Source organism: Pithys albifrons, chromosome 7 (genome assembly GCF_047495875.1).
Source record: "Pithys albifrons albifrons isolate INPA30051 chromosome 7, PitAlb_v1, whole genome shotgun sequence".
NCBI classification, from domain to species: domain Eukaryota; kingdom Metazoa; phylum Chordata; class Aves; order Passeriformes; family Thamnophilidae; genus Pithys; species Pithys albifrons.
The window spans coordinates 53520344-53547763 of NC_092464.1; the positions used below are offsets into that span (position 1 = coordinate 53520344).

At 42.1% G+C, this 27420-nt stretch overlaps 1 protein-coding gene across 2 annotated transcripts in view; it reads right to left on the reverse strand.

Moving 5' to 3' along the window:
* EGFR (epidermal growth factor receptor) overlaps nucleotides 1–27420 on the reverse strand; it is a 160213-nt gene that overhangs the window by 39767 nt on the left and 93026 nt on the right. For both annotated transcript variants that reach the window (XM_071559612.1, XM_071559611.1), the window contains exons 2-7: nucleotides 8082–8233; nucleotides 7136–7322; nucleotides 6317–6451; nucleotides 4501–4569; nucleotides 1561–1679; nucleotides 74–215 (exon numbers count right to left, since the gene is read on the reverse strand). In XM_071559612.1, coding sequence (XP_071415713.1) covers nucleotides 74–215; nucleotides 1561–1679; nucleotides 4501–4569; nucleotides 6317–6451; nucleotides 7136–7322; nucleotides 8082–8233 — 804 coding nt within the window. The remainder of the gene's footprint in view (nucleotides 1–73; nucleotides 216–1560; nucleotides 1680–4500; nucleotides 4570–6316; nucleotides 6452–7135; nucleotides 7323–8081; nucleotides 8234–27420) is intronic.

Sequence of the window (27420 nt, forward strand, 5' to 3'; positions counted from 1 at the left end):
GGATCACACAGGTCCATTCCCACCACTCTCAACCTCCCACCTCCTCTGTGGCTGCAACATGAAATGAACTTACGTGGACACTCCTTCACACAAGTGGCTCCAAAGCTGTATTTTCCATCAGGGTTCACATCCATCTGGTAAGTGGTGGGGTTATACAGGACTAATGGAGGACATGTATCCTTGCACGTAGCATCATCTCGAAACTTGCGGCACGCCTGTGGTTGAACAACAACATCATTAAATCACCTTCTCCTTAAAAAGAGACCATGGTTTTACATCAGGCCTTCAAAACACTGATGGCCTCATCCATTTCCTGCTTAGCTCTAATGGAAGCCCCAAGCAGCTACAGGGATGGTCCCTCAGGTTTTCAAAGTGAAAGGTTCCTCTTCAGGCTGGGCAATTGAGTTTATTATTTTCTTTTAAAAAGAAATCACGAGCTTTTCTTTTTCTGAACCAGAAACCTTGGCACTCTGGTGCAGAGCTGCTGGGATTCACGTGGGAACAGGAGTAAATCTGCATGCCTTAGACAGAAAAATTTTCCCTACAGGCAGCAACTGGATCAAGACAAATGGTACTTTTCTTGGCCACTTTTTAATGACCTAAATCAAATCAAGTCCTTTCCTGCCAATTACTGACTTTTCTGGCTAAATATTCAACTGAAACCTTTACATTTGGCTGCAGGTAATGAACAAATTTAGCAGGCATTTATGAAGGGCAAGTTGGTTCTTCTAATCTAAATATGCATTAAAATAATAATCACTCTTTTTCCCCCTTCTTTCTCTCCTAGTTTTCCAGATGAGAGAGAATAACTGTCTTCCTTGTGAGCCAGCAATGGCATCATAGCCACACAACTTAAAAGGGGACCAGGAACAAAGATATCAACAACAAAATCCACACTGGATGGCTTCTATGGCAATTACTCAGATGTCCCTTAATTCAGAATGAAGTGTAGTGCAAACATAGGGAAAAGTTAAAACCACAGCTTGCACCAGCCCCCTGAAGCTCTTGCAGAAAAACAATGGGACTTTTTTTTTTCCACTGCCCCGGGGTTCCCCAAACCCAGTGCTTTTGTGGCAAGTGAAGGCCAGAAGGGGAAACACTGATTTCACATCTGAAGTTCAATGAAATGCAAAAAAATGCAGATCCATTATATCTTATTCCCCTTACAAGTACTTGCTTTAGTAAGTCAAGATTACTACTGACTAGTGCTAAGGCAAACCTGTGCTGACCTGCAAAACTGCTGCTGTGGACCTGGGGACCTGCCCATATGGGAAAGTCACCCTACAGCAAACACTTGGATGCTCTGCAACAACTTGGAACTCACTGGGGCACTCAAAGGCACCAACCCTGGTTTAGAATGCACTAGAAAGGTCCACTGACAGCATCACTAAGACCGGCTGAGGGTGCTGCGAAGTTCATGTCCCCTTCCCTCCCACCCATGCAGAGAAACTCTGGAGCACCCTCCAGGAGAGCATCTCTCAGGCTTTTCAGGCTGGAGGACATGCAGCTGAAAGCCTGTCAGGGCTGTAGGCAGCTGTGTTGGTGGTGTGGTAGCATTACCAGGCAGTCGCTCTCCCGAGGCCCCGTGCACCCCGCGGCACACTGGTTGTGGCAGCAGTCACTGGGCACCTTCCCCCGGCAGCGGCCAGAGCACTGCTGGGCACAGATGACTTTGGTTACTGGAAGATACAAGAGAAGATGAAAAACATCAGCTGTGCTTGCTGCAATGAGATCAAGAAATATAGAGAAATGGCCTGGTGCAGGATCTGTGCTAGATTTGCCTCATGAGATGCACATTCTGTCCTCATGTAAGGCCAAAGTTTGGGAGGGGTGAGAGCTGGTGTGGGTGGTGGTGAGCAGGGCTTGGGTTCAGCCTATAATTATCTTGATCATTGCGAGGAGCTAAGAACTCTGATCCCAGCTAGGAAACATGTCGTGCTTAGAAAGAGCAATCAGGTCCCTGTCACATCAAGAAAAACTGCGGAGTCATGGCAACTTACAGCTGGGCAACAGAGCAGGATCCATCTCCATTTCACTGAAAAAAATTGGTATTATTTTTGTCAGCTTTGGGAAAAACAATGTGACAGGACTCCACACTAACATGGGAAACTGTACATTGTTGGTGTGGCATCAAGATCCCTTCAATGCACTAATAATATTTTGAAATTTGCAGGGAGAGGGGAGACTCACTCAGCAAACAGATCTCATATACACATTGAATTATTTTGCTTTAGGCTTCAATTCCTTGGCCAAATTTTATCTTCATTACACAATTCCCAAAGGGTTTGCACCACTGCAACAACCCAGAGGAAGAACTGGCCCTGGTTCAGCTTTTTTTCAGGGAAGCAGAAACTGCCTGCAATGTTTGATTGAGAATTGGGGAAAGTGTCTCCATTTAAATAGCAAAGCAGAAAAAAGGATAATCAGAACAATTAAAAAAACCCAAACCAAACAAGAAATAGAAATGGGATCGTTTGTCCTCTAGAAAAATATTACTGATTCAGAGAGCCTGGTATTAGACTCCAGAGAAACCTGATGTCTGCTCTGCTTTGTTACAGCACCCTGAGCATTTCAGCTGTGCCCTACACTGTTATCAACCTCACAGTTGGCACAAACAAGTTACAATATCACCAAGAATTCCTGTAAGTCCAAAACAGATGGCTGTTAATTAATAGAACATTACTGCAATAAGCAGCCTACTACAGGTTATATGACAGTGATTTTTTGAAGTCATACATTCTACCTTTTTCCATTACACAACTTTGATCCAAACAGTATTATTTTATTATTCTTGTAGGGCTGTAAGCAAGATAGTATACTTTCAAGGAAACAGATTGCTCCCACAATATTCACGAGCTTCTCTGATAGCTACACTCCATCATTCAACTAGAAACAGGGGAATAAGAGGCATATTGTTCTACATGAACAGTGTTTTGATATCCTGTTTTTCATAAGAATTAGCAGGGGAGTAAAGTACCTCAACACTTTGATAGCTATTGACCAGAGCTTCCTGCTGGAAACATCTATCACAGCAAACATTTTTACTTCATACAGAATAACCCACGTTCATTTTCAGGAGAAAGTTACATATCCCCCAAACTTTCCCACATGCGAAAATGTGGGATGCATTTTCAGTTGGCCACATTCTCAAATGCCTGGAGAGACAAGCAAGAGCCTGCAAAAGGTTTCATTTTATGCACTCATCAACCTCCTGAATCCAGCGAGAGTTTGTAAATGCTGAAAGCTTGCAGGGCTGAGACCTGAGGTTTTGCAAGGCCCTGAGATAGCTGTGCAGCCCCAGCTCCAAGGACCAACCTGGGAAGGGCTTAGTGTACACAGCTACTGCCCACCCAGAGAGCCAAACTGCAGAGCTGACTGAGAAACACTAAAGCTTATACTAACTGAAGACAGAAAAGATGTACATTCCTCTTTGTTCAAGCACTAAGTTGTACAGATTTGGCTTGATATATGCAGACAAGAAACTCAGGGTTAGGTGACTATTTGCAATGGGAAACTGAATACAGGATATTGCTTCCATTTGCATTATGTCCAGGTCAGTGTTTTTTCCACTGAACTTTTCACAAAACAAAATATCAGAAACAGTGTATTTCCCACTATTTAGAGAAAAAAGAAATAATGAAATAGTGAATCAAATTGAGGTGGTCTTCCTCCTCAAACTTTACCATAGGAAAAATAACACCTTGCAAAATCTCAAGCACTTGTAAATGGATGTTTCTGTTGCTCTCTTACTATCAGGCAATTGTTCTACCTGCACAATTTTACAGTATAACGCAGGCAGCCAAACATTTCCATTTACAAATTTAAAAATAGCTACACATTTTCAGAGAACCTTTCAAAGGTCCTTCGAGTACAGCATGTAGTGTGAATATACCCACGTGAAGGTGACATCTCTTGTATTTACAGAAGAAACCTACAGCAATTTCAAAAAGAGGAATTAAAGCCGGCAAAAACTGCGTTATGTTGTTACTTCTAAGAGTGGAAAATAGTCCAAAGTATCATTACTTGGCCTGCAGAATGACTCTGCAGGAAACAGCAGGAAGGCAAACAATTCACCACGCAGCTACTGTGTTCTCTCTTATATGGTAAAATTACTGACAGAATAAATGCACTCAAGTGCAGACAGGAGAAAGTTGTGGGTGACATACTGAAGTTTTCACTGCAGGAGACACCTGCAGAATTTTGTTTCTGGAAGAAGAGAGCACATCTGCAGGGAAACCCAAACCCAAGGCAAACCACCTTGAGGCTTTCCCTCCAGAAAGGGAGCTCCTCATAGGGAGCAGACACAGCTGTTCTCCCTGGGACTGCCCTTTTGCAGCCCAGGTCTGTCCATGGTGCACTTCAAGACGCCCCAGAGCAGCGGGATGCAGAGAAGGACAAGTGTGAAACACATGTCACTAATTTGTATTTGACAGGTTAGTTTTTCAGCAGACAGATATTTAGTATGTCAGAGCACACAAGCTGTTTCTTAACTAATCTTACATTTCTGGCAGTTCTGTTCACCAGGGCCCCAGCAGTGGTCTTCTGTGCAGTTCACATGGCATTTGGGACCTAAACCACAAGATAGAGCATGACATTCTGTGAACATGGAAAACAACAACATGAACCACAGAAAACGGTGACTTCAGATTTCCTGCTCAGTACACCAAGGTAGGAAGAACCTATATAACAATGCTCAAAAAAACTGAGAGCTTAAATCTTTATCCTTTGTTCATCTCTGCTTTCCTACGTGCAGTTCTCCACTCCCACACCTTTGAGCAAGAGAGCACAATAACCAGGCAGTCTAGCTTACGAAAGAGGCATATTTTTCCCAGGAACAGGAATCTCAGCTACTGCCCAGCTGGCCTTTCTGCTGGGATTTGCATGCAATGGCAAGTCATCACTGGCCTGCAGCCGGGCATGTGCCAGCGGCTCACTACGGGCCACATGTAAATCAGCGTTTCTGAACAACGCAGTGCTAAAAAGAAAACAAATCCAATTGGATTCACAGGCAACTGCCAGCTACTCCAACCACAAAGTAATTTGACGTGTCTGGTTTGCACCCTCCTCCCATCCTCTGTCAAAAATACACCTCGATGTAGGACTACATTGCAGATGGACAACTGATGGAAAGGTGACAGGGTAGATGGACACTCTGCCCGACCTCGAAGGTTCAGTGCTGGGTTCTTTGCCATCCCTCCTTCCTTACTCTCTTTGTCCTTTTTCTTTCTTTTAATGACAAGCAAAGTCCCAGCGAAACAACTTACTTTAGATAATGGGATCATTATTAAAGCCATAAATGGCTGTCTAAACAGATTAAGAAGGAATTCACTATATTTAAAAGGCATTTCCTACTGGAGTGTTTCTTTCTGCTAACACACCATGTGATTCTCCCTCCCTCCATCACCCATCAAATAGCTGAACAAATGCCAATAGTTGTTCAAGAGTTGATGGATTTGGTGGGGGACCAAAGAATTAAAAAAAAAAAAAAAAAGTTGAAAAGTTAAAGATTAGCAATCCTGGGGTGTTCAGAGCCAGACTCCTGTGCTGACATGTATAGTATGCAACTGCTTGATTATGCTAGGGCTCTGCAGAAAAATAAGTCAACACAGAAGTTGGCCATTAGCTCAGGCAATTATGCAACTGGAAGAAGATAAAGAAAATATGTTTTCCCGCCAATTTATGGTGCCAGAAATGAAATGCTCAGAAATGAAAATAAACTCCCCTTTCCGTGAAATGACTGGGGATTTTATAAGAGACTCATAAGGCTGAAGGATTAGCCTGAGCCTACTCTGTACAAACTTTCAAATATCCCCTCATCTCCTTTCTGATCTGAAGCATCACATTCATCAGCCTGTTTATGATTACTTTTGCAAGGGTAACCTGTGCAGCCTAAACCAGTAGAGTTTTATGGCACTCAGCTTGGGCCTCAGCTCTAAAAAGGCTTCAAGCAACTCCATGAAGTTTCCCATATGGGCTTTCTAGACCAAAGCTTTACATTGTAAACAGAAAATTGCCAGAAAGCAACGAGTGAATGTTTTTCTGAGCTGTCCTGGAAGAACACATATTTAGGGTATTGCCTTAAACCAAGAGAAACATTCCCAAGAACTTTGCTGAGCTATGAGTTAAGCACCTAACCATTATGAAAAATTCTATCTTAGGCTGATGGTGCAGAAATGAAAGCACTTCCCTTGAAGCAGAGCTTGGTGGCCCTCATGTAGAAATTGTTTGACCAGAAAATGCATGAAAGATGGGATGTTCATTATAGTGTCTGAAATGGGGAGGGCATACGTTGCATTTCTGGTAAGTTAATACTCACAAGAAGACAGGTTGCTTGCAAAGTCAAGCACTGTAGGAGGCTTCCTGCTTGTGTCAATGATGTCATTCCAGAGAACTGTGTCCATGTTGCACAGTTTGGGGTTGCTGCTGATTTTAACACCTCCATTGAGAATTTCTGTTACAGAAAGAAACAAATTGGTAAGTGAAGCCAATCCTTAAGACTTCTGTCTCTAAACTAAAAAAGAAATAAAGCATGAATTTCTACCCCTTGATGATGCAATGCTGACTGAAAAGGACAATTTGCATGGCATTAGCACTCCTAACAGTGCAACACCAGGCTCACACTGACAGATTCTGGACAGTCAGCTGCTCTTGATGCCATGAAGATGCCACTCTATGTGGCTTTCTGCCTGGTGCCAGCTTTAGGGGCCATAGCGCTAAGCAGAGAGGGCACTGCTGGTGTGCATAGCCAGAGACTGTGTGAGATCCTAACATACATATCACCAGTTTCGGCAGGGATTTAACAGAAAATACTGACATGTATGCACTGGAATCAAACAATGCAAAACAACCAATTGATATTTCTTTGCCGCTTTGGGGGATAAAATTGAATCCCACCATCTTGTTGATGTTTTGGGTTTTCTGTATCTTTCTGTAATGGGAAATTATGGACTTTATCTTTTGAAGAAGACTGTCCAGCAGGAAAGCAATAAGGAAACTCCATACAGATCCTTATTTTTAAAGCAGGATTTGATGACATATGACTTTGAGAGGTAATCTCCAATCAGATCTTGGTATCAATAAGCTAAGCAATCGAAGTTTGCTTTAGAGGTGCCTCCAACTCTTGCCCTCCTCTCACCTGAGAGCCGTTTCATTGGCAGCTGCCGCAGTCCCTGGGTTTTATTCACGTGGTAATTGGATAACACTGCCAGAGCATAAGAGTTGTCATACAGCACGTTGCCTCGGATGATCTGCAGGTTCTCCAGGGGAATGACATCCACCATGTTCAGCGCGATGAGCACATAACCTGCAACCTCCTGTATTGACTGAGAGAACAACAGAAGAAACAAGGTGCTGATCCATAGCACTCTTCAACAATCGCCTTCCCCACCCCTCCAGCTCACCATCTTTTAATGTTAATGAACAATAAACCACTTAAACTCATTAAAATAAATAAATCTGAGAATAAAGGGACTATGTGGAAAACTCTGCCAGTTAAGCAGGTATAAACTCACCCATCGAGCTGAGCAGCTACCAGGGGGGTCACTGAAAAGGTCCAGCTTACCCCTGTTCTGTCCCCAAGAACAGGGCAAGCATGTATGATATGGCAACTAAGTGTGACGCTTCCCCTAAATATTTGCATAGCTTTCAACCACTGGCAGCACAGACATGCCAGCTGATTTAGGCTTTTACATTCTCTCTTCTGTGTCCCTGCCTTGCTTATCAGTGTGGAAGATCAGGTAGGCTTCTCTTTTTGGAGTAACATTTATTTACAGGACAAAATAACCAGTGATGTACTGTTTCTGCATGTAGGTCAATTCCTGCCTTTCACTGTGAAATGTGTGCATTTCTATCTCCTACAAAAATCATCATAAATGAAAAACCCTCAGGCTCTCACTTTGGATATTTTCTTATTCTGTGAAAACTACCAGTGAATTTTCAGGAGACCTGTTATGTTCCTGGGAACACTGAGCTCCATGGGCAAGTTGTGCTTGGGAAAGAAGAATGGTAATATTTGCCTTTTCCTTTAAAAATGGTGTAAGATTCTTTGAACGGAGAAAGCCACATTGGTCAACAACACTAACCTTCAGGAAAGAGAGGTCACGATTGTGCTCCACGTATGTGATCTCCAGGTTGCTGAGTACCACCTCACAATTGTTGTACATCCTCTGCAGGCTGGTGAAATGGTCTTCCACATGTCCCAGTTGGGTCAGCTTGTTATTTGTCCCTTGACAAACTGTAGAGGAAAGAAGAAAGCTCCATGAAGGAAAGGAAGATTAAGTACAGAGCAAAGACTTGTAGCCCACTTATCTTTACAAGCACCACAGCCAGTTAAGCATCAGCTTCATAAAAAACAAGAATGTTCTGCCATGTCTCTGATGTCAATAGTGTAGGAGTATTCAGTGTTTCCCAGGCGCAGAGACATACCAGAATGTAGAGCTGGAATAATCTTCCATCACTTTCTGTTACATGAAAAACTCCAAAATGAGGCTTTTGTGCAGAAGTAGCACTAAGTTTCCTGTATCACAAATATAACTCAGTTCCTGAGGAGAGGACATTGATATAGTACCATCAAACATTACTGGAAGTGGTATGCTGCCAGGTAACACCACAGGCAATTTTCCTGAGAACCTGTTTACAGTAACCTAAGGGGTGTTGGGTCTCCTTGTAAGCTTAGTGGCAGGAAGCAGGGGCTTCCTGCAGGATCACACAAGATACAAATTCAGGTTTTAAGAGCAAATTGAACCTCCAGGGCACACGAATCTCTTGCCACTCCAAAATTTTGGGAGCATGATAAGATTCAGGGAATGTCCTGGCATATTCTACTTTGGCACACGCCTTTGTCTGCTTTGCTGGTGAGGAAGGATGTCTCACAGAGCACCACTGAGATTCCAAATATTTATATAAGCATGATCAAAAAACTAGTCCCCACCTGAAATTATATTACTCTGTTTTATCAAACCTAGAAGAACTGATAAAAGTTATCACCACTATATTTGATTGCAATGAAAGAGCAAAATGCAAATTGCTCTCAAGACAAAACACCACCCATAACCCCCAAACCCTCTATACTCAGACAGTCTTTCCTTGGGCTATCCCTACACAGCTAAAATGAAAACATCTCCGAGTTATGCTAATACAGAAGAAAGCAGAACAATACACAAGGCAACATGGTAAAAAAGATCACAACCCCTTCCAGGTGGAAAGCTTCAGCCCAGCTCTTCTGTTCAGTGGGAGCAAAAGGCAGCTTTTATCTCATCACTGTTACAATGCAACTCCAGCCTGACAGCACTGCTTTCCAGAGCTCACTTGAACAAATTGAATTCTTTTAACTTGGGGAAAATAATACATGAAAAGACACTTTTGTAGGGCCATAATTCCTAGAAGCACCAATGACAAGCTGGAACACCAGCTTGTGGGGGTGCTGCAAAGCAAATAACAAAGACTCTGGACAAAGCTGAAAATCAGTTTTGGCGCTAGTAACATAAGATGACACCGGTTGAAGATTTGCTGAACAGCTGATGTTTCATTGGGAGGAAAAATAACTTAATAAGTGGTGATAAAGACACTTACCAATCACCAAAATCATTCACTGAACATGTGTTACTTCTCAGTACAGCCAGCATTAAGGAGTCACAGTGATAACAGATTAAATACTCTTGGGCAACACTTAAAGCAAGGCTATACACTCACATTCCTCAGTTATTTCTCATTATGCTTCTAGATACACATTATAGTGTTTGGGATCAAAGTGGCAACTGCTGGTAAATGGGGACAGTATAACAGGGGCTGTGAGTACACCCTCTAAGATGCTTCTCACTTCATGAGCCTCAAGTGCAGAAAAAGACCCTTTTCACATTTGCTTTGAATTTCTGAATTTCTTTACATTTGCTTCAGACATCCTAAGTGGGATTTTCTGTACCATTTTCAAACCTAACTGTTCCAATGTATTCATGATTAAAATCATTATTTGCCTTCTGCTTCAAGTACAAGGACCACAAATTATGAGCTAGAGTCACAGAAAGGCTTGGGGTTTTTTCCTGTGGAGTGGCAGCATTTTGAAGGCAGAAAGTTAGAAGTACTGCCATACCCTAGTCTATCCTGGAAAATATGTTGTTGGAGACAGGGGTGAAGAAGCTTTGAATGGACTGGAAAAGCAAAGGAGTTGTCCCAGAGGTCGTCTTGAATTTTAAGCAGTGTTATTCTATGACCAAGGAAAAAGACAGTAATAAGAGATTCTCAGACAGTTCAAAACCTCAAGCTGGATGCTCAGTTTAGGCACTTCATATGTGATCTTTAAAGCAGTGTGATTCCTAAAAGTGCTCAAACACAATGCAAGAGCAGGTGCAGTTTAGTCTTCTCACAGAAATAAAGAATGTAAGACTGTAAGTCACCATGCTATGGTCTTCAGGGTCCATAAAGGACCTGGTGCCCTTGCTGGATCTCTGAAGAAGGATCCCAAGAAGGCCAATGGGATCCTGGCCTGGATCAAAAATAGCGTGGCCAGCAGGACCAGGGCAGTGACCCTTTCCCTGGACTCTGCGTTGGTGAGGCTACACCTTGAGTACTGTGTTCAGTTCTGGGCCCCTCAGTTCAGGAAAGAGATTGAGGGGCTGGAGTGGGGCCAGAGAAGAGCAACGAGGCTGGAGAAGGGACTGGAGCACAAGTGCTGTGGGGAGAGGCTGAGGGAGCTGGGGGTGTTTAGCCTGGAGAAGAGGAGGCTCAGAGGTGACCTCAGCACTGTCTAGAACTGCCTGAAGGGAAGTTCTAGCCAGGTGGGGGTTGGTCTCTTCTCCCAGGCACTCAGCAATAGGACAAGAGGCACAGGCTCAAGCTCTGCCAGGGGAAATTGAAGTTGGAGATGAGAAAAAAATTCTTTCCAGAGAGAGTGCTCAGGCATTGGAATGGGCTGCCCAGAGAGGGGGTGTGTTCACTGTCCCTGGAGGTTTTTCAACTGAGATTGGCCATGGCACTGAGTGCCATGATCTGGTAAAGGGACTGGAGTTGGACCAAGGGTTGGACTTGATCTCAGAGGTCTTTTCCAACCCAATCCATTCTATGATTCTATAAGCCCAAGGCAGACCCTACTGCAAAAACTGCAGTGTTTATGCTGTGTCTGAGCCAAAGCAAGACTGGAAAAAGGAACCTTCTCTGGTGGCATCCTCCTGGCCACCTGTGCCCCTGATAGACCTTACACGGCTTGGCACTGGTCAGATTGTACAACCGAACGGTTCAGCTCACTGAAGAAAACCCTAAGACAAACTGCAGTCTTATGAACGTGTTTCTCTTGGGATCAGCGAAGTGTTGGAGCTCTGAACCTGGGTCAGGCATCTTGAGAAACACAGACTTTTCACTGCTAATTAGGTCAAGACTGATGCAGCAGGCAGAGGGCATGGTTACTCTTGTACTTCTCCCTCTCCCATGGGACCACTCAGTGAACCATGCCAAACGGGTGACCCAAGCTACAAATAATGCAGGACAATAAATAAGTAAGTGGACAGAAAGTATTTTTAGCTCAGAAAAGCTTGTTGATTTGGTCCGCCATGGCGCCCCATTCATTGGAAACAGCTTGAGGATGGCGAGGAGGCAAAAGCAAACAGTCAAGAGAAGGAGACTGCCTGCTTGGGAAGCTGCACAGGGAAACCCGGATATAACAAGTCCAAAGAGGCTTCAGGTTGGTCCTTCAGGACCTACTTGTCCCTCTGTACTGTAAGTAGAGAGCACTGTCATGGCTCTCTCCCAAAGGTTTCTCAAGCCACATGCAAAGTCCCTCAGGCTCATCACATCCTCTATGCAATAGACAGTAGATGTAGGTGAAAAGTTAGTTAAGATCCAGAGAGCAGAAGAAAATGGATTGCTCCTGTTAGGAACTCAACAGTATGTGGCCAGTATCAGTCAGACCACCATAGAGGAGCTTTCCACCTCATGCACAATTTCTCATTTGCTCAAGGAGATACAAGGTCAAATCATTGTTTGTTACAGAGAGATCTAAGTACATCCACAAAGTGAATTTCATCACACCAATATTTACCAAATGAGAACCTGGGTCATAAGCAGTATATATGCTGAGCAAATAAAACCCAAATCAAACAAAACAAACTAAACCCCTGCAGCAGTGTTACTGAACTCAGGCAAAGGTGCAGAATAATTATCCAACTAGAACATTTGGAAAGAAAAGAAAACGGCCTGCTTGCATCTGATGAATAATAGAACTCCTGCAATTTCTTTGCTTATGGAGACTATGTTCTGAAAAGATACATGCTATAATTACCTGTATATAATATTACAGTGTGAATGCCACTCTGGCTAGAGGCTAAAACACAGACAATGAGGTGCTCATCTCGCTCTGCAGAGCTTTAAGTGGGATGTGCATGCTTGAGTGGATGGAATTTATTATGATTTAACCTCTACTGAGCTTGACCTATATGCCCTCCAAAGGACAGATTATGATGCCACATACATTCATTACACACTTTTGTTTCAATGTGTAGCAAAGCCAGCACGATCCAGGTTTAGGAGTCAGTGGTGGGCACAGGGACTTGCATGATGCTGCTGGGGGCTATGGAATTATGTCCCACATAACCTATGTTCTATGTTGACACTTACACATGGCTGCAGCCCACTTTAGCTAAAAGAAAAAAAAAAGTAAAACAATTCAGGGTGAGGGTGAGAATGACCCTGACCAGTAGAAAAGCTGAGATACAGAATTTAATTTCAGGGCACAGACTGAATCCAAAAGATGAAAGCTTTTATCTGTGAAGTTAAAATAATAAAAACGCAGCCTGTATGGAAAGTTTTGACCCAGAGAAGACAAACCAAGAGGCTGCTGCCTGCAGCAGTGCTGGGAGCAGGGCTGTGTGCTGGGAGCATGGGATTCTCCTGGCTCAGCCCCAGTGATCTACTGGACCTGCAGAGCCCCAGCCACCACTCTTGTGATGTGGAGAAACCCAGAATTCTGCAGTGCTGCAACATAGGATTGCCACCACAAAGCATTTAAATTCCATGTGATACGGATTTTAGCACACATGCTGCAATTCCTAAACACCAAGTGATGCTGATCTTGAATCAGTTACAGCACTACCTCAGCAGACATCCTAAAACCCCATGCAGATATTGCTCAAATATACCCATATGCTGTATAAAGCAGCAGCAATCCAAGGGCTGAGCAAAGAGGCACATTATACCAATAGATGCAAACTTGGTGAATTTTAGTGATTATAAAAAGTGCAGGGTTGGCTGTCCTGGATACTGAAATCCTTTCTGTGTCCACGGACATGCTTGCTTCTCCCTTTCTCTGCCTCAGGCTTGGACTTAAAGGAGTATTTCTAGGTGATGTGAACAGGTTTACCCTCTGTGACCCTTTGCTTCTCAGCCATGTTTTTCTCGTGAAGCCCAAAGTAGTGGAGTGAAACCAAAGCATTTTCTAAATGGAGTTTTTCCCAAGTGATGATAGGGAGATAGAATGCATCCATCCAGCTCTAACACTCAGCCACTATATTCCCCCAAATCCATACAAGCTCAGACTAAACAAAGCAGTTCCTGCAGCAATTGCCCTGATACAAATAAAATGTTTTCATCTTTTCCCCAGAAAATCTCTGATTACTGAAATCCCAATCCTGTCAGTCATATTTGCCTCGGACTTGACAAAAACCGCAGAGAATACTTGGAAACCAAATTATCACCAATGCCCAAATCATCAGTGGTTTCTATCCATGCTTAGCCTGAGTTAGCCTCCCTTCAGCTCTGACAGATCCATCAAAATAATAACTCACAAAGGCCATTTCAGAGATATGCAAGTCCATTTCCATGCTTCACATATCATAACTATATATGCCTTGCTATGATGCATTTATATACTTCTGCATGTTTTCTAATCATTACTGACAACACACAACTTGGAGATAAGAGGTATTTGTTTAACCTGCCAGTGCATTTATAAATACTCCCCTCTTGTCACTTATTAGCAGTAATTTCACTTTTGATTTTTTTAGGTGTTTCATGGAAGAGCAGGACCTTCCTGAGCACTTGGTCCAGATACAAAGGTGCCACTAAAGGCCTGAGGAGATCCTGCTACTCAGTGCCACCCACAACCAACTCACCTTTAGCAGAGCACAGGGGAAAAAAACAAACCAAAAAACAAAAACAACTTTCAAGTGAACTGGAATAATTTTGCAAGAAATACTTCTCCATTTGGGTCTGTGTGGGCAATCCCACCATTCCAGCCCACAGACCCTTGTACCCCCTGGGTAAACCCCTCAAAACACCCAGGGGAGCCTGACCATGCCCTTCACATTCATGCTTTCCCCTGGGTGAAAAACTGCTTCCCTTTTACCAGAAGGGCCACTGACCTTCATCTAATGAGGCCTCAGAAATTAAATGGCAACACTTGTGTCATTCAAGCATAAATATGCACACCAGCTGTAAGGGCAGGTGCTGCATATCAGGTATTTTTTTTAACCAGCTTCAAAGCATACCCTTACACCTATCAAACAGATCCACATAACCTACTGTGAAAACCAGCCAAGTGCAGCTAGGACAGTCAAATTATGAAAATAATGGCATTTAAGGTTACAAGGAAATACTAAAGCAGACAGGACATTTGTCACCATTACTACCCTGTTCCCTGACAGAAAGAAACACGGAATGCTTTCCCTAAAGAAAATAGGGAATTAAATACCAGAGGCTGGAATAAAAATTATACATTATGTTATATATGATCAACTGTTTAAATAGAAATATTTCTTATATTCACAAGTTCCTCAACACTAGAGAGGAAGGGATGGAGAAATTTCAGCATTGCTGGGTTGAGTCTGTTTAACATACTGAGTAAGAATTTCAAGAGAGAGGAAAGCTCATGTGACACAAAAAGAAAATCAGATCTGCTGCAATGTGCTGTGGGAAGTTATAGATAGGAAAGCTGGAAACAGGTGAGGAGAACAGACAGTGCTCAGATGTGGGCAGATGTTTTCCCTTGAGAACAGCAGTTGCAAACCCATTCAATGCCTAAAAAGTCCAGTTTCAGCTTAATGTCAGCAGCATTTGGGCACTGGAAACTCTTCTGCAGAAGTTAATGATTTTTGCACATATTCAAACGCTTTATTTAAAACATTGTGAAAAACAACCTCATGTGGCTGTAGGAAGTCCCTGCTCAAACAGTGTGGTTTAGAGTAATGCAGTTGTTGAGATTAATTCCAACTTTTAGGCACAATGGGAACCAAAACAATGACAGAGCTCTCAAAAATACTTAAATGGAAATTGGAACTGCAAAAGTGACCAAAACTAACGCCATAGTTGAGAAAAAGAATATGCCTTAAGGGAAAGCTTTCCCAGATGGTTTCTTACTTCCATTTGCTTGACAGAAACAACTTTTCCATCTAGATGTAATTTTAGGTTTCCCTGGCTCCAGTTAGGAGTAGAGACCTGCTCTTCAATGTCAAAAGACACATCCTGAATTGCAAGGGATGGAGGCAGCACAACTGCTGGATGATCTGATTGCTGGTGAGTGCCTTCATCTGAAAAAAGTAAATCATTTACAAACCAACTTGCTCCTGAGTGGAAACCTCGCCACAGTCACAGTATTTCTGACAACAAGGGATTCAGCTTTATTAATTCCCCAGGGTGCTTTTTTTTTAGTAATACTTCTATTTTTTTTCTCTGTTGCCATTATTTAATTTATCATGTATCTTCATTAATCCTTCAGATTAAGGCCAGACCAGGATGTGCTGAAATCAGTCCTTCCACTGGCTTCAATGTGAACTGGATGGGGGATTAAATTCTCCCCTTGCTGATGCTGTTGTAAATTTGGAGCAAGGACAGGGAGGACTAGCCCAGAGTTTCAGCTTTCCCCACTGAATTCCCAAGATGAAACTGTGGGACTGACAGATATTTTCTGTAAATATCAGCAGAATTTCAAAAAAATGGGAACTGTTACCTTACAATTTTCTACAGTTAGGGAAAAGATTGATTTCTAAAGGTGAATAATAGATGGGGAATTTTGAGATGGGGTATTTCTAGTGGGGTACTGAAAGATAGCCCGGATTTTGATCAGTTTTCCTCACATGGCTTTGTCAGTGATCTGACACCAAATTCCTGCTAATGATGCCTGCAGATGACACAAACATTGCTGTTGTTCTAAATAACAAAGAGGGACAGATGACCTGCACAGACTCGTTTGTATAATTTAGGAAAATAAGCCCTCTGAACAACATTATTTGAACTAGAACCAAAGGCAAGGCCTTATATCAAAGACTGCAGAACATATACTAGACAGAAAAGGGGGTGCTGGGATGCAATTGCCCTGAGAAGGACTTGGGGATAATACGAGGTGACCAGTGCATTGCTTGATACAACAGGAAACAGCAGCCACTGGGTCCATCAGCTGGTAAATGCCAAGAGAAGAGAGGCAGAAGCTGGCACACCCCAGTGGTGGGGTCTGCACTAGAGGGCTCTCCTCCCACCTGGTGCAGCTCCCACTCCCAGTGGCACCAGGATGCCCCACTCAGGCTCTGACCTTTCTCCAAGCTCCATTTCAGCCCATGCCCACCATATGGCCAATGGCCATTGCACTGTGATTTTGCCTTGAGTTTTGCAGGCTCTTTATGGAGCATGATGGCTGGAAAGTCAAGCTCCCTAAGATTTCCTGGGGTGCTGCTGCTGGGTTGTTCTTCCCACTGGCACCCTTTGGGGAGGCTGTTACAAACATGACTAAGATTTTGCATGGGGCTTTCTCTTTTGAGCCATTGCTCAAGTTAAAGGCCAGGTCAATTGCAAGTGCAATCACCAATGAACTTAAATAATGAGCTGTTCCTACAATTTATTAGTGAGGAAAAACCAAGAATAAAGGAACTTCATATCTTTCAGCCACTATGCAAACATAGGCATGTATATATACACAAATGATAACGACTAGTTTAGAAATATTAGACAAAACACTTCATAAATTTTGTGCAGAAAACCACACAGGCACCTTCCCCACCTTTTTAACCATCTGTATAGAAACTCAGGCCATAGTGACTGCTATGTGAAGTCTGCTCTGGAGCATGAGAAGGATTGTCATGCAGCCCCATTCACATGAGGTTCAAGCCCTGGGAAGAGGCTCATAGAAATGCAATAGTTCTGGCATCCACACTGCATTTCTGTTTTGATGCAAGTGGTGTAAAAATTCTGCACAGACCAAAACAGCAAGAGGCCAAGAGACCTCCAACAGTGGCTCATTAAGCATTCAATCTGGTGACACATGTGTGGCGGGGCTGTGGCATCTCAAGATCTAAACCAAGATATTTGGGAAAACAAGCGGATGACAATAGATAGATGAGCCTGTGTTCCAGGGTCTAAAAAAACCCTACATTCTTCATTGTTGTTTGTTCTGGCAACATCTACGGAGCAGGAGGATTTTACAGCACAATAAAAAGGAAACTGAAGATGTGTGCCCATGAAAATGTGGGACCAGTTGTTAGTTACTTCAGCACTGAATTGTTTAAAATTGTTTCAAAATGAGTTAATTTGAGAAATGATAGTTAAAGGCATTAAACTATACTGTGAACATTTTGGCAAGTGGAATCTCTCGAAACACTGCAATTGCATATTTTAATTTGTGCCTTCCAATGAAAAAAAAGTGGTAAGTTTTTCTTTATTTCTATTAAATCAAGTCTAATGTTGAAGTAAGCTGTAGTGCTCACTCATGCATGTACTTCTCAATCCCCTGAGGTGCAAATTCTATGTGAGCATTCACACACTGGCTCAGAAAGGGCAGGAGAAACCACTTACAGCTGATTCCAAATAGAAGACTAAAAGCTTGCTACAACAAATGCAACACATCCTTATTTTTCCACCAATAAATATATGATTACATGTACACAAATACATGTAGCTCTCCCAGATAAGCAGACTGACCTCTCTAGAGACTGCCATGTATGAGGAGAACTGCTGAAAGCACAACAGCAACCACACAAGTTCCATTTGCTGCCTGAACTACGTGTGCCCACCTCCAGGACAACCCCATCTACTTCTGTGTGTGGTTCTGCCCACAGAAGATGCAGCAAGTGCTGCCAGGAACCACAGGGGATGCTACATCAAACCTCTGGGCCTCTATAGCCACATCACTGCCTGATGCTTCCTCCAAAGCTGCTTCCAGCATCCTATGGATTCAAGTTGGAGAGCTACAGGAAGGAAGAGCTATGCTCCAAGATTCCCTAGGAGACATCATGTCCCTTAACAATGAGAACACATTCTCAAGCGAGACTAAAACAAGACAAAAACTGCAGACAGGACTAAGATAAACAGTATTTACTGCTTGAAAAAATAAAGGTACTAAAACATTAAATATCCTGACAACTAACAACAAGGACCAAATAAAAGCTGCTGAAAAGCTTTAAAAGTTTGTCTTCAGTTACTATGTGTTCATGGGAATAAATTCTAACACTTCCACAAGGCTTCCAGCCGAAATTTGGGGATTTGCACACGTTGATGAGCAAGCAAGTTAATACATGCTGCTGGGTTTGAGAAGCCTCCAGTAATATTTAAGCTTAAAAGGAATAGCAGAAGAGCATATTAGATGCAAATGAGCTCTGGATCCCCTTCTGATATTCATTTAAGCCTTGACTAAAACTCAGTGGAAAGACTGCTGTTGAAACGAATGGGATCTGAATCAAGCTCTTATTTCGCTTCATTTAACTGTGTGAAATTTAATAAATGAGGTAAATAGACTTTCTACCACCCTTTATTCTGGAAGGAGGAGAACTACAATTACATTTTGAAAGCACAGCTAAAAAGCCACAAAATGACTTAACAACACCTGGGTAAGTTTTGAAGATGAAGACCAATTTATCTTCAAAAGTCTGGGAAGAAAAAAAATTGAATTTAGTTGTCATTACTATAAATGTTGCATGTTATAGCAAGTAGACTGCTTTTAGAGTTGATCTTATTTAGCAATAGGGAATCTCAGCCACATTTAATGCCAGAGTTCAATTCTGTGAAAAAAAAGAAGTAGACAAGTTTGAACATTTTAAAAGGTATTCGAAATGCGTGATTGCAGTACGTTACATGCTGTTCAAACTCCAAAAAATTTCCCTCTCCAACTCATAAGTTGCATGGTTAACCTCTGTCATACAACCTGAGCAGGAAGGAAGGCAGACTACCTCATGTTCTTTCACCCTTTCCAGCAAAGCAAATGCTCCATGGCTTAGTACTGAGCCCAGAAATTCTGCAATCTGAACTCCAGAAATATAACATTATACTGGATAAAGCTCTGCTAATTGTCTCAGACTTCTAATGTTGTTGTGTCCATTTGTGCAGATCACAGAGAACAAACAAGACAGTGGGGTTTATCTTCTTTTTTTTTTTTTTTGATTGCTTATAGAATAGGGCTCAGGCACAAATTTTATGTACCCCTGACTTGTCAGAACAGCCCTTCCAGTTCCTTCTGCTTCCTTTTCTCCAGTTCTTGAAAAGAAATATTTCTGTTTCTGTGTAACGTATTTGAGACCCCACACACACAAGGTGTTGAACAAAATCCTGTAAAAAGCAACTATGACTTGTGGCAGACTTGTGAGAAACCCTTATGTATTGCTTCTCTTTGAAAGCACTAATAGAAGAAACACACTAAAAAATGAGTAAATGACATTATTTTCTTTCTTGAAGAGAGAACAAAAGACCAGATTTATCACAAGGCTGTGCCTTATATCAACCTGTGCATCTTTTTAGGTCAAATGATTGCTTCATATATATTCAGAATTCGTGGCTGTTTAGTTGTGAGCTGTTTAAAATTATTGTGAAGAAGACTGAAGCTGCTAAATTTGATTCTGAAACTCCTCTGCCCCCAAAGTTTGAGGGATGGTACCAATTTTGCCTTCCTCATAGACCTGTTCTAAGCAACAAGGCAGGCAAAACAATGCACAACTTTCTCAAACACAAAAAACCCCCTTCATGCAAATATGAAAATACAGTAGATGACATGCAGATAAGGATTAAAAAAAAATATCCACCCTTACATAAATGCCACAAACCTGCTTTAACACATTCCATACCCTGCAGAAAAAGTTGCCAGAAAGAAACGGCTCCATCAGCTCAGTGAAGAGGGGAATAAATGTCCCCTTGTACACAAAAAGCTGGGAAATCAGCTACAACCTAAGCTCCAGCACAGAATGTGAAAATGTTATCAGTAGCAGCCGTTTGGACTGTTCTTATCTTCGCCAAAGAAGTCTTGAGGGCGGGAAAAAATAACCCAGAAACTTTTTACTACTGTGGAGAAATGCGAGTAGAGACATGAAAGCCTGAGAAGCCTGACTGTAAAACTGATCTCACTCACTCCTCTTCCCATCTGCTCCTCTGTTCCTGCAATGTTTCTTCTGCAAAAGATTGCACTCAAGTGTTTTGAGGGATGGAGGGGTTTTTGTAATCCACTGGGTTTGTGTTTCTTTTTTCCTTCTTTTTCCACTCTGACTAGAAATAATCAACTTTTGTCTTTTACTATGTATTACAACATTTTGAAAACTTGCTTCTGTACATGGGTCCCTGCTTTTTTTGGGGTTTTATTTTTCTCTCCTAGAGGAGAATGAAGGGAAACAGAGACAGGAACACCCCAGTTCCCTCTCCACCCCAGAATGTGCCAGCACCATCAGTGCTGCATGTGGATGGCCCCTTGCTCACCTGCCAAGTGCATACACCAAGTACACACTACTCACTCCAGTGCTGCCAGAACACCCCACGCCTTCCAAAAGACAACAGCAACTGCCCAAGAAATGCACTGCAGCTCGTGTTCCCTGGCACTTCCTTGCCTTCAACTTCTTGTGAGGAGAAGTTTCTTTAACAGCAAGAGAATTAGAATCACATTCTAACACCTTTCTGGTGTATCATGTGGAAGTGCTACATTTTTCTCTAGCCCATACCCTAGGAGAAAATTCAAAGAAAGGAAGAATTGCTGGAATAGCAACATCAGAAGATATTAAGGGGTTAGCAGTGTTAAGATTTGAGATCCACTGCTCCAAGAATTTGCATGCTTAAATCTTCCAAGGAGTGCTAAATGATCAGCGAAAAAGGTTAATGTGAGGCAGGCATTTATGAAGCTCAGATGAAAAGAAAAAAAAACCACTTAGTTTTCCACAAAATGACATTAACTTCAAAAGGATCTGGCTTTGGCCACTGCATCCAAGAAAATTTCCCAAAGTGCAGACCAGTTGCCTCTTCTGAGCAAATGGGCACATCCCACAGCCAACTCTCCCACTCCACTGAGAAGCTGCTTCCCCTGTGTTGTCAAGTATTTTCTGATAAGCCTTACTAAAGCCAGAGCCACCTTATCTGGAAGAAATGACACCTACCAAGTTTTTTAAAGCTTCAGGTCTGTTTGGTTACCTTTGATGCATTTGCCAGCCTTCCATCACTATCTATTGCTCCACAGAGGAGCTGCAGCAGCTCTTCTGAGCCCAGTAAACCATCTCACTGCAAGTGATGAAATGCTATCAGCTCCAGAGAACAAAGCAGCTCTGTGTGTTACCAGCTTTGTGCTGCTTTTGTCTTCACTCCTCAAAACCTGGAAACAAATAAGCATCTTGAACAAGTTATTTCTTCCATGGGCTAGGAAATATATATTTCCATGCTGAATGTGAGACTGTGTTGTGCTACATTGGATTTTATGGTTGATATCTCAGAATATAAAGCAGAATGGTCCTCTTCCCAATACTAGAAGTAAAGGTCTGCAGTACAAAACCTCAACAGAAAAGAATTTAGAGAGATATTTACAAAGCAGGAAATAGGAGTTTGGCATGCAAATTATACAGCAGTGATAGTGGGAGGTGACCATCAGCACTGGGTACTGAAAATTCTAAGATGGATCAGTACTTCTCAAACAAGAGGGGAAGTTCTGCCACTGAGAAGTGAAGTTTCCAAAACCTACTATGCCTCCATGAAGGAATGCTCTGAAGGAATAAGACCCCCAATTTTGCCCCAAATGCCAAATTACTGTGTTGACATCAGTGTTGCATGAAGGCATTCCAAGAGCTTGCATCACTCCAAAATAACTTGCTTCACTTAATTGCACTGGTCTGCAGTACCTTTGAGCAGTATCCTCATTATTAAGCAGAACAAAACACAGACTTAAAAATAATAATGGTAAAAGGGAAAAAAAAAGAAAGATGGGCTTAGACGAGACAGAAAACAGCTGCTGGCAGATGCATTACAGACTCATGCAGCTTACCAGCTCCCCAAAGGTTCTGGCAAGGAGTTGAGCAAACCCAAGGGAAAATGGAGCTTGTGATGTGAATATGTTATACAGCTACAGGACATCTCTGCTGTCACCAGGTTTGCTTTTACGAGACAGCCTCCGATAGAAGGGGTTTGTGTTTTAGCTCTTGGATATCATATATAACATGACTGAGTTCTCTCAGAGCTTTGCCAAAATAAGTTTCCATTAAAAGTCTCAAAACTGCCTATGGAAAGTTTCTGCTGTGATTTACTGAACTCACCCAGTGAACGGCAATACAGTTTATTCTTGCAGGGAAAAGTGTCAGTGTGTGTCTATTCTGGATAACGTGCTACTAACAAAACCCAGAAAAGAAAATGTGGATCTGATAGTAACTCAGACATGGTGGTTTGGGTGTTGCTTTTCTCTCTGCATGTCAGAGCCCACAGTTTCAAGGAGGTGTCTCACAACCTGTGGAACTGCACTTCCCATGATGGGACTGATGAGCTGCAGGATGCTGGGACACAGCAAAATATTGGCTTTCTGAAACCTCAGGATTGAGGTTGTACTCTTGGAAGGAATTAATCCTACCCAAAACAGTGGGAATGCTCAGAAACAGCAAACACATTCTTACCTGTTTCAAATAACACATCTTCAGGCATGCAAAATTGTCTGCCTTTCTTTTTTGCCATTTCAGTTCCTCTATTTAAAAATCTGGCTTTCCATCAGCTACGTAAAATAAGTTTTACCCTTCAAGTACAAAACTCATAAAGTGGAAAAGCTGCATTTGCCTAGATCAGTGACCATGTAAAGATGAAGTTGCTGAAGCTCTAGGTGATACAGCTGCTTGTGAAAATTCTGCCTTAAAGTCTTATGCTACTCTTTTTTGTTTTAAGGATTGTTTTAGATTCAAACTTGGCTATAAGTAATCAAACCCTATACCACAGAACTGAAAGTCTGTTTCTTGTTGGAAATCATTTCACTGTGATGACTATGTGAAAACTTACAGAGAGAGGCAACAGGATTTCAGAAGCAGTGAATAAATATGCACAACCCTCAGACACAGCACTGGAAACTTTTTTCCCCCTTGCTTTTAGTCAAGAGATGCTACAAGGTCTCTGTGGTTATTACTGCAGAAATGTATTATCTCATTCATTCCAAGGCAGCATTTGAAGTGCTTCCTCACCAGCGACTTTCAGCCTGTGCTTTACACCACCATGGGAGTCCCTGGCTTATTTTCATGTCCATGAAAGGTAAATAATGAAAAGCAGGCTTACACTCTCTAGAGAGAGGTCTGTACCACATCTCCCTTAGAAATACTGTAGGTGCTTGCATATTGAGCAATGCTAGAAACCACTGGTATGATAATCCCATTCCAAATGTCCTGTGAGCTCCTTCAAAGCAACTCCTGCCACTGCCTTACCCCCTACAGCACTGCATATGCACGTTTACGTATTTTTGCCTTTTTTTTTTTAATACAGTATTTCAGTGGCCTCTTGAAGCCACCATAACTTTACCTGAAGTACTTAAAGTTGAGACTAAACTTGCAATTCTTGGTCTTGGAAGACTGGCATAAATTCTCATTTCATAGCCAAAGAGACTGGATACACCTACTTATGATTAAGACTAGAAAAGTGAATATAGGGAATAAACAACTTCGTTGCTAGAACATCAGCCCTGCTCCATTTAACCATCACAAGCCCTGGGCTCCCCTGCTCACTGACCCCACCAATACTCCCTTCCCCATGAAGACACAACTGCACAGCTACCACTGGTGCACCATGACATTCCACTCCCACCAGGGTACCTCCAGTCCTATGGAGCTTGGCTGGTCATAGACAAAGCATGTTTTATTGTCAAAAAGCATTGTTAGGTATTTTATCACTGCCAGACAGTGATAAATGCTCTTTGTCCCATTTTAATTCATCACTTGTTCAGGAGTCACATACATGAGCAGATTGCAGAGGCAAGGTAACTCTTCAGTTTGCAACAGTGGAAATGAGCAATAGGTGAACAGGCTATTTACACCCATTTGAGCTGAGATATATATAACATTTTTGAAAGGAGAGAGTGCAGTAACTATATCCTAATCCTGCCTCCCATTCTTGACATGAAGCTTCAAGTCTTGACCTGCACAAAGAAGTTGACATCTTCCGAAAGCACAAAACCAAACTTGAGCCCAGCCCCAACAATTCCCAGGGACCAACAGTCTGGTTTTGGGAGACAGCAGCGCACTCTGAAGGGTCGTGCTCCTTTCCCAGAGGATCCCCAGCCCAGCCCAGTACTGTGCAGGGCATGCAGCTCTCAGCACTGTGCTGCTTATCCAGAGGTGCTCCAGCAGCCTTGGCAGATGTTCCCCTGGGCTGCCCTGGGGGAGAGGGGTGGTATAAGCATTGCACACAGAATTCCAAGCTCTCCCTGAGCATCAAAAACGCCTACTTGTCTCCCATAAAATTCTGAGTGCTAAGGCACAGACTCCTTAACAAGGAAACACTCCCAATCATGCATGTGCTTACACGGGTCTCCTCATGGAGCCACTGCCATTTCCTTCTCCTTTATTTTCAAGGAATACATGTCATCAGCTTTAGTTTATACAGAGCAATTAAAGATTTTAGATCACATGAATGAACACTTCTCTAATTGTGTAATGAAAACCCCAGCGTTGAAGACACAGTGGGCAAGGAAGTGCTCTGGAACAGTTCAGAAGAAGAAACTCAATACATTTTATAACTATATATGATAATAACCATAGCTGACTGTGAGTGAAAAACAATGCTGCCTCTATTTCCACAGAAGTTTATCATTACATAATACTGTACCATCCCAGATACCGTAACTATTTCCTTGCTATGACATGACAAGCTTCTTTTCTTGTTCACCAACTGGTTGGAAGGAAAGGAGGAGGGAAATTTCAGGGGGTGGAGGGAAGAAATGCTCTGCTATGACAACCACCCAACCAAGATAGTGCATTAATTATTTCTTAACACTACCATGTAACAGTGTAACTCCCTAAATAAAAGTAGTCAGCATATTATCAGTGACTTAAAAGTGTACTTTATCCTCTGTGGCACAATATCATGACTCAAAACAACGCTGAATTCTTCAGCCAGTGCTTTTTCTCTGGGGTCATGCTCCTGTCCTGATTAAGAAAATAGAAAAGTTTTTGTTTATTTGTTTGTGTTTGGATTTTTTGTAGGGTTTTTCTGAGGAAAGCACAGTATTTTCTTTAGTTCTGTTATGAGATATTTACTACTGAACTCATGCTACAAATAAATTGCTCATAATACAGAGCAATAAAGACAATTTAATAGCCTGGGAATCTCTTGCTCAAGAGGGCTAAGAGGTCAAAAGTTATGGCTTTGACATACAACATATGCTTTCTGAGTGCCTTCTAATTGCAGGAAATGTTTTGATTTCGCAATCTTACAAATATTCCTGAAGACTCTGAGGTATTTCTCAAAGTGATTCACTCATGTGGGATTTAAAAAACGGATGCTTCCTCTGGCCACCTTGCATTAGCACAGAGTGCCTTCATGAATGTGTACTTTAAGAGGTCATGGACGGCTGCTGAGGTATTTCCCCTCCTGGAAAGGGACTGTAACAATTATATTGTATGCAAAGCACTGCAGATGGAGAAAGAGATCACCATCATTACACCAGCCATAGGACAAACAAATACCGAGTCCACCTGTACTGCAAATATACACAAGCCCCACCAAGTGCCTGCCAGAAGGGTTCAATCCCTGCCTCTGCAGGGGCAGAAACCCCACATAATGACACAATTCTACCTTCCTACTAACAGGGTGCTGCTGAGTCACTTGTGCTGGGAAAAGGAAGCAGCAGACACAGCTGCTTTCAAAGGACTCATCGGTGTGAGCTGTCACTTGACTCTGTGCAGTTAATGGGCAGAGATAATCAAAACTAGAGAACTATTCATCCCTTCTGCACAGGATACAATATCCCTTTCTTTGCAGACGGCTAAAGATTTCAATAGAGACACAGCAGAAATCGTATTTCCCTACAAACATCTAAGTTATAATAAGACCTAACTTGTCTGTCATTTATTAATTTAGAAACAATTAGGAGATTAATAGGAGTAAATGGCACCAGTGATACTTATAAGCAAATTACTTATCCATCAGATCCCACAGGGTCATGTGATATTTCTATAGGTTCCCTGTGCAATGCTCAGCTGTGCTGTGCCAACACCCCTCTGGAGACATATGGAGCTTTCTGTTCCTCTTGGGAGGTTGCTCCACACTTTCATCCCAATGACATTTGTGAAATTTGCTTCTAAATGTTCAGACTAAACTCGGGCTTTACCTTTCAGACTCTTTGCATCAGTTGCACTAGCACTGTTATTTACAGTAAAGTAGCATGTTCCCCAGTTTGGTATCATCTTCTCCAATCCATATGTCATATCTCAGATTAATTTGATTCATTCAACTCTCTTAGCCCTGCCTCCTAAACCAGCATATTTTTCTTTTTATTATATCCATCCAGTTAATATCCATCTTCCATTAAACTGGGACCAGAACTATACACAGTATTTCTGCCAAAGACTTAGCACTGTACTGTAAATGTCATTGATGCTTCATCACTACTGGGAATTCCTTGTTTTTTACACAGACAAAAGGGCTCGCTGGTTCTTCCAGATTAAAACACAGTAAGTACATACTTTTAGGGTCTGCACAACTTTAACTTTTATTTTAATTTTTAGCATCCTCCAATTCTATTTAAATGCCTTCCAGAGCTTCCTCTTCATTCTCAGTATCTTTCAGCTCTCCACTGTGAAACCTCACTGGAGACATGCCCTACACCACAATCCTTAATGAAAATATTTAATTAGAAATGTCCCAAAAACAATCCTTAAGGATACCTGTCTCCAGATCTGTTTTGATACAATCTGTTTTGTCCTCTTTAATCAGCTCTTCATCCAAGTTTAAACTCTGTTACTAAACTTCACCTCCCTTCTAGTTATGTAGTAATTCTCACCATTTCGTTACTTGGGTTATTGAAGTTTAAGCAAGTAATTACCTCTACAAAATGAAACAAACCCAAAACCCCAAGCATGTTAACAAGACAGACAACCTGGTAGGACTGATCTTCACTAACAAAACTAAATCTTTTGACTAATTTCCATTTAATTTATTAACTTAAATTTTCCTTTCCTTCAAAATACTTTCTGAAGCTGAGCATGATCTCAAAGGCAGAATCAAGGTTCTATAGCAATGAGGCTTTCTTCATTC